General features: G+C 35.5%; 1 protein-coding gene across 1 annotated transcript; it reads right to left on the reverse strand.

Moving 5' to 3' along the window:
- Nucleotides 1-1,151: 1,151 nt before the first annotated feature.
- Nucleotides 1,152-9,339, reverse strand: LOC306857841 (uncharacterized protein). The gene is made up of 5 exons (XM_079398056.1): nt 8,908-9,339; nt 5,846-5,887; nt 5,632-5,756; nt 3,507-3,551; nt 1,152-2,608 (listed from the first exon to the last, which is right to left on the reverse strand). Exons 1-5 carry the CDS (start codon nt 9,026-9,028, stop codon nt 2,600-2,602), a joined length of 342 nt encoding a protein of 113 aa, XP_079254182.1. The 5' UTR covers nt 9,029-9,339; the 3' UTR covers nt 1,152-2,599.
- Nucleotides 9,340-13,054: the final 3,715 nt, after the last annotated feature.

Consider the following 13,054-nt stretch of genomic DNA (forward strand, 5'->3'; position numbering starts at 1 on the left):
CATTTTGGATCATCCGGGAGTGACGCGCGGTGACGCGTTGCCAAGATGGCGGCGGTCGGCTCCGCCCACTTTAGGCTTCAAAAACGCTCTTCAGAAACCTACGAGTGACGTCACGGACACTACGTCCATTTTTTTTTTTACAGTCTATGACGTGAACCCAAAAAACGAAAATCTGCCTATTTAATTTCAAACTGAAAAACAAACTATCAAAACGTACACGGACCAGAATATATGAAAGTTTCACTTTTTGAAATGTTACAAAAAATATATTTTTCAAATGTTATTTCAGTATTTAAACAGAAATTAAAATACTATTGGCATAATATTTTTAATATTTAAATTATATTTAAAAAAAAATATAATATTTTACAGATTCTGAGGGGTATTTAAACATATATGACAAGAGATTTATAATGTCTAGTCTATTTGTAGTGTATACTATTTGGGCTCCATAATACTTTATTTTTTTTATATAAAATATTTTAGTACATTTTACAATTCTACTTCGAAACGTCATGTTTAATTCAGTGTTTCTTAATAATAAATTGTGAAACTTCCTTAGTTAAAAAAAGTAACATTTAAACAATTTCATACTAATTGTAGTTCAGATCTAATAACATTTACTGACATATCGCTCGAGACTTACTGATATAAAAATGATAATTTAACTTTATTTGGAGTAGGCTATTTGTGCACAATGCAAATTTCTTAATATTAAGCCTAAAATGTGTTTTAACGTCACTATTGATGATCTTGCATTTATAGACCAATATCATTCAAAGTATACTTGCAAAAGTTCCACTTTAGCACATTAAGATACTTCAGTTGGACTTCAGCACCTCTTCCGCACAATTAAGTGCATCGACTACAAAATTAGCTGTTCCAATTAAGCAGATTTTAAGTATACTAGCTTAGCATACCAAAAGTACAATTGCTGGGTATTTTTATGAAGCACATTAACATAAATATATTTGTATTAGGCCTATACTTCGCATGAAATGTATTTTAAATACATTTTAGTATATTTATTTTTCACTATAAATGAAACCGTGAAAACTGTTTCTGCACATTTTTTCAGTGTATTTTGTAGTGCATACATTTGCAAAGGACACCTCCAATCCTGCTCACAAAATCAAACTTGACAGCAGTATAGATTTAAACAAAACTCTTTATTTCACTTATACATTTTATAAAATCAGCTTGCCTGCTTTGATGACAACATAAAACGTATGTGGGACATTTGCTTGTGTGTTTTTCAGAGAGAGCAAAAAGAGAAAGGCTCAAAGAAAAAAAGCTTGAGAAGAGTGTTTTTGTGTTTTGATCAGCTTTGTGTGTATGTGTATGTGTTTGTGTGTGTGTGTGTGTGTGTGTGTGTGTGTGTGTGTAAGTGAATACAGGAGTGCTGATAAGGCAACATGCAGTCTTCAGTTTTTGTGTGGTTTCAAAGAAAGAACAAACTGCAATGGTTGATAGTTTTGTCCTAGTTACCTACAGCAGACACAAGCCTGGGGTGGATCTGAACACACCGTTGAGTGACAGGACAGGGATGGGGTTTGGGTGGCCATGATGGCAAGGCTAAATGAAGATGAAGACAGTTAGATCTACACTTCTTTGCATTCCCTTTCCCTTAGCAACACAGTGCCTAGAATCAGCATAGCACAGTGCTACAGAACAGACCAATGACCAACTTTGCAATGGTGCTGTGGTATTGCTTTTACATTGTGGGCATCACAAATTCATGATTGCACACCGACTTCACATGCATCGCAACAAAATCATGACAAAACAGGATGTATTTGAAGATTTGATCTCTTCCTATAACATCGGAATACTCCTTGTCCCATCTGGAACCAAATCTCGTGTATAAGCTAATGAAGAAATGTAAGTCTGGCACAGCTACATCAATACGGATAAGCGTTTTTTTTGTTTTGTTTTACAGTATTTATACAGTATGTGTTCACATTTTGTGAATAAACATTTGTTCTTACTCTAACAAATCACACGATAAGTCTATTGGTCAAGCACACAGTAACTCTATTCTGCACACATACTGAACTAAAGGAATGTAATGTATCTCTTAATGTACACACAACTTGTCATTGCGTACATTGCAGCATTTTCAAGACTAAATAAATTGAAACATGGCTACGATCTCACAAAGATCCAGACGCACTTTGCTACATGCCCTGATGAAATGAGATGTATTGCTTTTCTTACATTACTGGTCATGCGAGGTTCTTTTTTTCCAGCCATGCTCCTAAAAGACCACCTCAACCTCTGATATCAGCATCTGCGCTTCATTTTTTTGTGTATGTATGAGTGTGTGTGTGTGAGTTTTAGATGAGGTGTGGATGGGAAGAGGAATGACAGTAACACTAGAGAACAGCATGACGACACCACAGATGGAGAGGATGGGAAGCGTCACACATCTAACGACTACAGGGCTCAGGGAAAGTCTTTTTCAACTCTGGTTTTCCATACAGTCACAAAAAAATATCAGTAACATCTGGAGTCTGGAAGGGGTGAGGCTTTGGAGAAAAACTCAGAGGTGGAGAGTCAGAGGGAAGAGAGGGGACCGGTTCAGCTTCAGGCCACTGGACTAATAACCCTGATGAACAGAAAGAACACAGATTAAGTTATTTCATATATGGTTTAATCCTGGGATTCTTATCTACACAGACGCAGATGCTTTGGACACTTTGCACACTTTCAGCATGCAAACATGGCCCAGCGGGCACCTTAATATCAATTTGACGCTAAATATTAGTCAAGACTTGATCAAGATGCTGTAACATCATTTTAAATTCAGTTTGGAAAGGAATTACTTCTAGTGGTAATTGGCTGAAAATCCCACACTGAAATTGGTTTAATGCATATGTAGGCCAATAAACATACGATGCTCAATTTACATCAAATCAACGTCATGTTTTTGATGTCAGTTTGATTTGCATATTTGACCTGTTTTTTTTTTTTTGCTGTGAATTTGATGTCTTTTCAACATCAATTGCCCACCGGGGGACATATAACTTGTAATTTTCTAGCAATAAATTGTTTTATATAATAATAGGCCTACTATTGTATAGAATATTATAAATATTACAATTATGTATTTAATTAATAATGAATATACTACTGTTCAAAATTTGAGATCAGTAGGAATTTATTATTATTATAAGAAAATAAAGTAATACTTTTATTCAGTATGCATACATTAAATTGATAAAAAGGGACAGTAAAAACATTTGTAATGTTACAAAAGATTCCTATTTTAAATAACAAATTTTAAATAACATTAAATTTTTACAGTGTTTTTGATCAAATAAAATACCTCAAACTTTTGAACGCTTTTGGAGATAAGTTTTGTGTGTACCTTTTATGGTGTGCTACACAGTAAGTTTTTTTTTTTATTACAGAATCATGAAACGCATCAACCTAATGCTTAAAAAATAAATAAATAAATACTGAGACCAAAGTGCACTGTTTTCATGGAAAGTCATTTTTCTCACCTCTCCACCGTCTCCTCCTTCCACGCCCCCATGAGAGAAGTCACCCTGTGAAATACAGACATCGTTAACATCCAAGAGACAGCTGCTTTCTGCTTTAGATCCATCTGGAATTCAGCAGTGAATCTTCATATGGAGCGCAATAACAGCTTTTGTCATGTTAAACAGCCATACTAAATATCCATTCAGACATGCAGGGGATGCAGCACAGCCATGGGCCTCTCAGCAGTGTTATGACTGCTGTCTCTGCAGAGATGCAGGGAGGGATTTAAACGATGGTCATGGTGAATGCAGCCGGCAGGCACATCTTCTGTCTCTGTCAGGACCAGGCACTCTGTCCTCCTCAAAGGACTTTTTGCCTCACAACAGTCTTAAACTAATCGCTTTCTTCTTTACATCCCAACCAAATCTTTCTTTACAGCCCTCAAATTCAGCAAGTTGCTGTATGCACCCTATTTTACTTTCATAATCTAATGTATTGTGATCTAACATTTGCCAAAAAGGAAAGTTGTTTCATGTAATATTGTCCCTACATTTTCATGAGCAATTCTGAAGACAAAAACCTTATATACTTGAAGTAGTGAGGACCCATGAATCATACACAAAAAGACCAGGAACTTTCACATAAATAGGGTCTTTTTATATTAATGTTGATTTTAAAGCATAATTGCTTTCTGAATATCTGTATTCACTATTAAAATGAGTTACTATTAGCCATTTAACTATGCAAACTGATCTGTGATTTCCAGAAAGGGGAACAATGTCTCCTATACAGCAGTTTAGGGACCTATGCATATTAATACATAGAAGGCCAAACTTTGGTTCTAGATAAGCCATTATTCCTACATGCACAATGTCAAATCATTCAGAAAGATTAGTATTGTTGATTTTTTTTTAAGAATATTGTGCAGGAAAAACATGCATCCATTAGCAGAATGCAACGGCACACGACCATTGATAAGCTTTCTGATGATGTGAAAATGTAACTGTTTAGTGTCATTTACTTGATGAATCACATTGTTTTATTGTATCTGTCCTGTCAGAATATATGCTCTGGTAGAAGATGAGTTATTATCACGATAAAGATCCAGGTTGTTAGTTGATGCAATGGGAATGAGAGACTGGTAAATATGAGGACAGATCTGTCATTTGCTTGTCATTCAAGTCACCCACATGTGTTAATAGAAAATATTTACTTGAAAAATATAGATGAAAAGCTTGAACTTAAAACAAAAGAAAATTAGAAGTATTGCCTTGGCTACTCACTGAAATTAAAAAAAGTTTAGGTTCAAGTATTTCATTTCTCGAATGAAAATAAAATTAAATCTGAATGGAAATAAGTCGCTTTGGATAAAAGCGTCTGCTAAATGACTAAATCTAAATCTAACTATTAAAAAAAAAAAAGACAGAAACACACAAAAATGACTAAAATTAAAACAAAATCTAAAAATGAAAGCTAATTAAAAATATTCATAAATACTATAAACAATAACACTAAAATATCACTGATGCTGCCTTCCCAGTTATGTGGGAAAGCAGAGATTTTAAACACTAACAATATTAGCTCATTAACTTGATGGGAACACAAGGGAATTCAGGTAATCAATAAGGTAATCAATGCAGCCATTCTTTCTCATTATGCACAATTAAGAGAATGACTCCAGGGTGGATTGAATAAACTGATCTCTGCTGTTATATGGAAGGTTGGGCACATTCTCCTCATCAGTGATAAAGCAGTCAGTTAATTCAAGTTAAAGCTCAGTCTCATATGCTGCGTGGAGTATATATGCCATATTCACAGGCTATATACTAGCATTTCTCTTTACAAACCAAATCAACCATTCCCAACCCCATTTAATAAGCACCTCATATAAAGCCTCATCCTGTCAACAGCACAATTGTAAACAGGGAAAAACAGAATATGTTAGACACGAAATACCAGTATTTATACAGTAAATACACAGTTTAGTGCAGAGTTTGTGGTTATCTCAGATTAGACATAGATCCCTTAGGCTAGTCTTAAGAAGGCTAATTTAAAGGTGTTTTAAAATGCAATACACACAAAATATTATATATGATAATTAAGAGATGTGAATTTAGTTTGTTTTTGTGCTGGTGGAGATCTCACCGGGTTGTGGCCAGTTGATGCAGCCACATTCTCCAGCCCCTCTACTGTCTTCTGTCCAACTTCATTAGTGCTGCCTACCGCTGTCTCACCGACAATATTCGCCTGGTCGGTGGTCCTCTGGGCAACTGTGAGGATAGATATTATAGATAAATGATTTCTCATTTCTCAGTTTCTGATGAATCTATCTAAAGATGCATGCTTATTTATTTCTCACCTGTGTTTACGCCTGACACCACTCCCTCCTTTGTTTTGTTACCTGAAATATGAGAAATAAATATTGGTACAAAAACACCACATTAAGTTGTATATAATTAGAGGCAAAGATATATGGCTAATCTGGGTCAACGTGAAATATATAGGCCTAATTTTTACATTGATATTGTCATAACAATTGACAGTGTTTTCAGAACAGCACTTTTTTTTTGAGCGCTGGATAGTTTACTGTATACTAGAGTAGATAGGTGTCACTCTACCATATTTTTAATAAGTGAAAACAGAATATAAAATATGTGAAACAGAATAAACATTAACAATGTACACAACAGATTTTCAACAATATGCAACATACTTGAGACTTTGAGACAAATATTATTAAAATATTACAATATTATTAAAATGTAACATATATATTTTAATATGCAATTTATTCCTGTGGTGGCAAAGCTTAATTAAGCAATCATTACTCCAGTCTCTCACAATCCTTCAGAAATCATTCTAATATGCTGTTTTTGTGCTCAAGAAATATTTTGTAGTATTATAAAAGTTGAAAATAATAATTTTGTCTAAACCATGATACATTATTTTCCCTGGATTCTTTAATAAATGGATGGTTTGAAAGAACAGCATTTGTTTTATTTTTTTTAAACTATGTAAAAAGTGTCTTTACTGTCAGTTTTTTTTTAAACAATTTAATGTATTTTCTGAATAAAAACAAATGCTGACCCCAAATGGTAGTGTATACAAAATTCTAATTACCGAATAAACAGCAATCATCACAATTAGACTGTTTTTCTGTGTCTCAGTGACTAAAATGTCAGGAGTTAGGTCGTGATAGCAATCTAATCTCATAATTTAAAGATGCTTACATCTCTATTCAAATATGATAGGGGACTATGCAGATCTGTGCAAATAAAAAGAAATTCAGCTCCACTTCAAAGCAGATAAGATCCCAAAAGCTTCATTAACAGACAATGACACTATACACTTCTAAGAGTTTGTCTGTCAGTCTTAGCTACATCTACCATCAATATCATTCTATCACACACATCCGAGCCTTGCTGTCATCAAGCATTTAAAAATCCATCACATAGATCGTGTAATATTTAGATGCAAACTGCTTCCGTATTACTACGTATTTAATTTATGCGTGTACATTAGTCTGTCCAGTTCTATTCTTAGACCTCTTTTCTTTCTCACTCTCTTTCTCCATGTTTCTTTATGCGAAAGCTCAAATTTCAGTATAGTTTCTGCATGGCTGAGCACATCTGCTCTCCTGCGTTCTTTCTGTAACTGCCTTAAAGGAGATCTCTTTATATCACAGCAAAGTCTATCTAACTGACTTTATCAGTTTGCTGGATGAATCCGAGCTGCTTGTTAGATGAAGCGTTTGCACCATCACTTTCAGTTGAGGAGATCTCCACTGAAGATGACGACAATGCTTCTTCAGAACATACAGTTCTGTGTCAAAGGCCATTCATAGTATCACATGCAGTAGCTTTGACACTCTCAAATGGAGAATAAGTAACCTGCCTTCGTAACAGTCAACCTGAGTAATGACTTCCCGCTCTAGTGCACATAATGCCATATGAGCACTCTGAAGCCCCCCTCACAATACATGCACTAGAATGAGAGCAGATTTCCAGGTCTGTGACCTCAGCACAGGTGACCTTGGTGGAAAAGTGCTTATAAAGATTACATCACACTGAAATGCATGCTGGGTTGATTGTTGATCTGATTGGATTAGGTGAGATTACCACTTGTCAGGTTATAGGTGATGAAAACAACATCAAGGAGAGAAAGTTTCAAGTGTTTTCTGCGTGTCAATCCAGAATGCATTGAATACTACATAGTCATGCTTTCATGTTGAATTGTTTGCAGTTTGTATTTTCAGTCATGTTCTCTCTACGCCATCTGTTCATTTCTGTGCTGATGAGCATAAGCAGACACTATGTGGCTGCACGCCTATGACATAACACATGAGCACTGCACCTCATTTCCCCATCTCTCTCTCTTTCTATGGTGGTGTAGGGGGATGGTGAGGGTTAGTCATCACAGTCCACTCGCAACCAGGCAAATCCTGCTGCATCGACACACACGCATGGAAGATGGGGAGCGCAAAGAGGGAGGGAGTAAATGCTGCAGTGCTCAGCTGATCCGCTCTATATGCCCTCCCCTTACATTCGCTCTCGTTCACATGCACATAAACAACACTTTATAGTGCGTGCAGGACGAAATAGTGTGCAGACTGTTAGTTGATGAAGTTGGAATTATTATATTGTATTGGACAGGTACATAAAAGGTAAATAACGTATTCACATGCACATGAATGCATGCAGGAAATAAGTGTCAAAAAGAGTAAAAAAGGTAATCTTTGCGTAAAAGCAGTGCACAATGCATTTTTGTGCATTAATAATAAATTATTAACTGTACAGTTTTTTGTTACAAATTACTAGTGGTTAAATTATCAATGGTGTGAGCATGTTGGACTTTATTGAATTAAATTGTGCAATATTGTACAAGACAGTGCATCATAGTATATTGTGTGGGGGAAAAAAAAACATTTATTTATTTACTGATGAAATTCATCTGAAATATTAGTGCACACTGATTTTATTGTTTTTATGAGCTTTTACTATTTCCAGTTCAGGTCTGCACTCCCATAACTCTCTCTTTCACCACACCCCAGGTTTCATTCCCTGCACCATTTTGCAGCATTTTTTTTTAATCAGTCGTGTATCTCACATTCACAGCTGCTTCCATCTACACTCTCAAAACTCCTCAGCAGACTAGAGCACAACCTCACTAAGACCCTCCTATCCTCCACACACACACTCACGCACATGATAATGGAATGCATACTCATCCATCACATCTGCATTAGATCTATTGGGAATAATTGCAGAGACCTTTATAGAACACAGCTATTATTAGCACTGTCAATGCAGCATTATTTTAATATTTTACCCTGTGGGACACACACACCCACAGAGAGAGAGACAGAGAGAGAGAGAGAGAGAGAGAGAGAGAGAGAGACTAGTAGCCAACATCTGCACTTACCCACATACATGACCCCTTCTTTGGTCCTGAGAGCTGCCTCTTCAACTCCAGCTTTAGTTTTCTCAGCAGCGGCCACCATTCCTTCCTTGGCCATGGAGAATCCTTTCATTAGAACATCCATCCTGGACGTTGAGTTTGACGACGGTGCTCTGCAGACGGACTGGGCCTGGCAAAATTAGCAAGGGTTGAGGTTGTTTGTCTATATGCTGAAAATTTCAGATGACAGGAGAGAGGAATACAGAGAGATTCTATGCCAGGACAGATGGATGCACGGACACTCTGGACGGAGAGGAGTGGAATGAGAGAGAGAGAGAGCAGCGAGCAGGCGCAAGAGAACAGGATGCAGAGAAACAGAACCTGCTGGATGCTGCAGTGCATTTAAGTCGCGCTGCGGCTACAGCCCCCACCCACAGCCCTCCACACACACACAGCAGACACGCACTGCCTCTCACAGCAATGTCGAACAGACTGATTACATATTTATTACGCTCTAGCCAGCAGTGCAATAAGATCAGATGCTTCTTACAATTATTGCCATCCTCTTTCACCTTGGGTACATGCGTCCTGCCTCACAGCCTGGTTGTTTATTTATTTTTTGGGAATTCATTTGAATAATTTATTTGTACAAACATTCTTATCTGATGAAAATAAACACTTTACCATTACCACAGTAAGCGAAGAAAATTACCATATCAACATTAAAAATATATTTGTGTAATTTGTATATATATATATATATATATATATATATATATATATATATATATATATATATATATATATATATATATATATATATATATAGATAGTTGTAATATATTTGTTATTTATTACAAATATATTTTTACCATAAATTATATATTATAAATATATGACTTTTTTTTAACATAACCGTAAAAATATATTTGTGTAATATGTATATTATATGTGTATAATATAAATGTAATATATATACTGTATATATATTATATATATTATAATTTTACACACACACATTTAAATATATTATGTACACGCATGTTAATTCAATACAGCTTACATTTACCTTTATTACCAGGCTATAATATTAACAATGTAAATTGTAAATTAATATATAAATTTTATTACATAAATTCATATAATGTATTACTAATATATATATACATATATATACACACATATATATATATATATATATATATATATATATATATATATATATATATATATATATATATATATATATATATATATATATATATAGCTGTGAAACATTGATATAATATTTAAGTATACTGTATGTTAATACAATGTGATCTATATATATTTGTATGTTAATATTTTATTTATTATACATAAATGTGTGCGCGTGTATACACACATTTATTTTTATTAAAACATTTTTATTTAAACATTTTAATATAAAGTGTTAACACAAGGTAATGTTTGTATTTTAATATTTTATTATATAAATAAATATATTACATTTTATAGATATATAGCATGTTATCTGAATATAATAGACCTATATTTAGCTTTATTATGAGGATAGAATGTTCCTGTTGACATATATAAAGTTAATATCAAGGTTGTGGGGTGTATTATGTTGTATTTGCTGCAGACCTGCAAATTGGAAAGTAAAAAAATATATAAAAAAATCAAACAAAAACAGCTGAATCATTCCTTACTTTCCATGCTAAAAATATTTTGAATTGTCAGCTGAAAGTCACAACTCAGCAAGAATTCTGTGGAGTGATGCAATCTGATTGGGTGAGGATAACATATACCAACCCACCTGGTGGCCGTGGATTGGTTAAGGATCACAGGATGATGATTGACACAGGAAATAGAAGGAGCGCTGAGGCCTGAGAGCAGTAATCTCTGATGAGATCAGACAGGGCCACTCTCCCACTCCACTGTACGTCACATGGTCAGCTGTTTCCATGCGGGATTAAAGAGTTTACAGGCTATGAATGAATGACATACTCTGGCCCATGCATGACATTCTACAGCAGATACCAGACGGATGTGGAATGACATGCAACACACATATGAATGTTATCATTACTAAGGTATTAATTCACTCTGAGTGCAAAAATGCATTCCACTATAACTGATCGGAAAAACACATAGTAAAGAAGTAGGTAAGCAAGGATTCAGATTTCAAGTGGTGCTGCTATCTCACTAACTGGGAAATGATCGTCAGTACTTAACATAACATAAACATGCAGAGAACAGAAGCATACATCAGGCCGTAGATAGCTGTGTAGTCTATATCTAAACAGTTCTTCTGCCGGCATGACATAACAGAGAGCTGAGAATAAGCTGATATTGCACTGCAGAAGAGCTCAAAGGATCAGAGATTCAACAGAGAAACACGGTACAAAAATATCACACAGAAATACATCCGAATGCATCTCACCTCCCTGCCAGTGCTTTGCAGGTGAATACACCAGATGTTCTCTGTTCCTCTACTGCAAACATACACATGCCAGTCAGAACATGTTTTTATGGTAAACATACACAGTGTTTTTCTTCATGCTGGGATTTCCCATTGGGATTGATTTGACATCAGGCACTGATCACACTTCCAACTAAAGCAAATGAAAGGACAGACTCTGAAAAAAATGTAGATTTATATTGTGCTTAATTTGTAGCAAGGACATTGTTAAAGTAGTCCATGTGACATCTGTGGTTCAACTGTGATTTTATGACGCTACGAGAATACTTTTTTGTCCACGAAGTAAACAAAAATAATGTGTATAATGCGTTGAGGTACTGTCGTGAACGTGCCTCAAAGACTGACACGGAAGCGAAGAAATGGTTGAATAAAGTTATTTTTGTTTTCTTTATGCACAAAAAAGTATTCTCGTAGGTTCATAACATAATGGTTGAACCACTGCTGTTACATGGACTATTTTAACAATGTCACCTTTATTTCAAGTCATGTCACCTTTATTTATATAGTGCTTTTAACAATGTAAATTGTGTCAAAGCAACTGCACAATATCAAAAAATGAAAATAATGTCAATAATGTAAAATGAAAAGATAAAAAAAAAAAAAAGATTTTCAGTTAAAGGCATTTCATTATTGAATTCAGTGATGTCATCATCCAGCTCAGTTCAGTTTAAATAGTGTCTTTGCAATCAGGTCGACGATATCGCTGGAAATGAAGTGTCCCCAACTAAGCAAGCCAGAGGCGACAGCAGCAAGGAAGCAAAACTCCATCGGTGACAGAATGGAGAAAAAAACCTTGGGAGAAACCAGGCTCAGTCGGGGGGCCAGTTCTCCTCTGGCCAAACGAACCAGCAGTTCAATTCCAACTGCAGCAAAGTCAGATTGTAAGGGCTCACCTGGTTCCAGTGGTCTTTCCCGATAGCTGTCTAAGTGGCGGGGTCCTCACTGGGGATCTGTCTCTGGCGCTCATCAGATTTAAACTCACAGAGTGTGTCTGCCTCCCGAACAGTATTAGGTAGATTGTTCCAGAGTTTGGGTGCTAAATAGGAAAAGGATCTGCCACCCGCAGTCAATTTTGATATTCTAGGTATTATCAAATGGCCAGAGTTTTGAGAATGCAGCGGACGTGGAGGACTATAATGTGATAAGAGCTCGCTCGAGGAGCTAAGCCATTCAGGACTTTATAAGTAATTAACAAGATTTTAAAATCTATACAATGTTTGATGGGGAGCCAATGCAGTGTTGACAGAACCGGGCTAATATGGTCGTACTTCCTGGTTCTAGTAGGGACTCTAGCTGCTGCATTTTGGACCAACTGTAATTTGTTGATCAAGCGTGCAGAACAACCACCCAATAAAGCATTACAATAGTCTAACCTTGAGGTCATAAACGCATGAATTAGTATTTCTGCATTTGATGTTGAGAGCATAGGTCGCAATTTAGATATGTTTTTGAGATGTAAAAATGCAGTTTTACAGATGCTAGAAACATGGCTTTCAAATGAAAGATTGCTATCAAACAACACACCTAGGTTACTAACTGATGAAGAAGAATTGACAGAGCAGCCGTCAAGTGTTAGATAGTGTTCTAGGTTATTGCATGTGGGGTTTTTAGGTCTGACAATTAACACGTGTTTTTCAGAATTTAGCAGTAAGAAGTTACTCGTCATACAGTTTTTTATATATCGACTGCATTCCGTTAGTTTCGTAA

Source organism: Barbus barbus (genome assembly GCF_936440315.1).
Source record: "Barbus barbus genome assembly, chromosome: 38".
Lineage (NCBI taxonomy): Eukaryota > Metazoa > Chordata > Actinopteri > Cypriniformes > Cyprinidae > Barbus > Barbus barbus.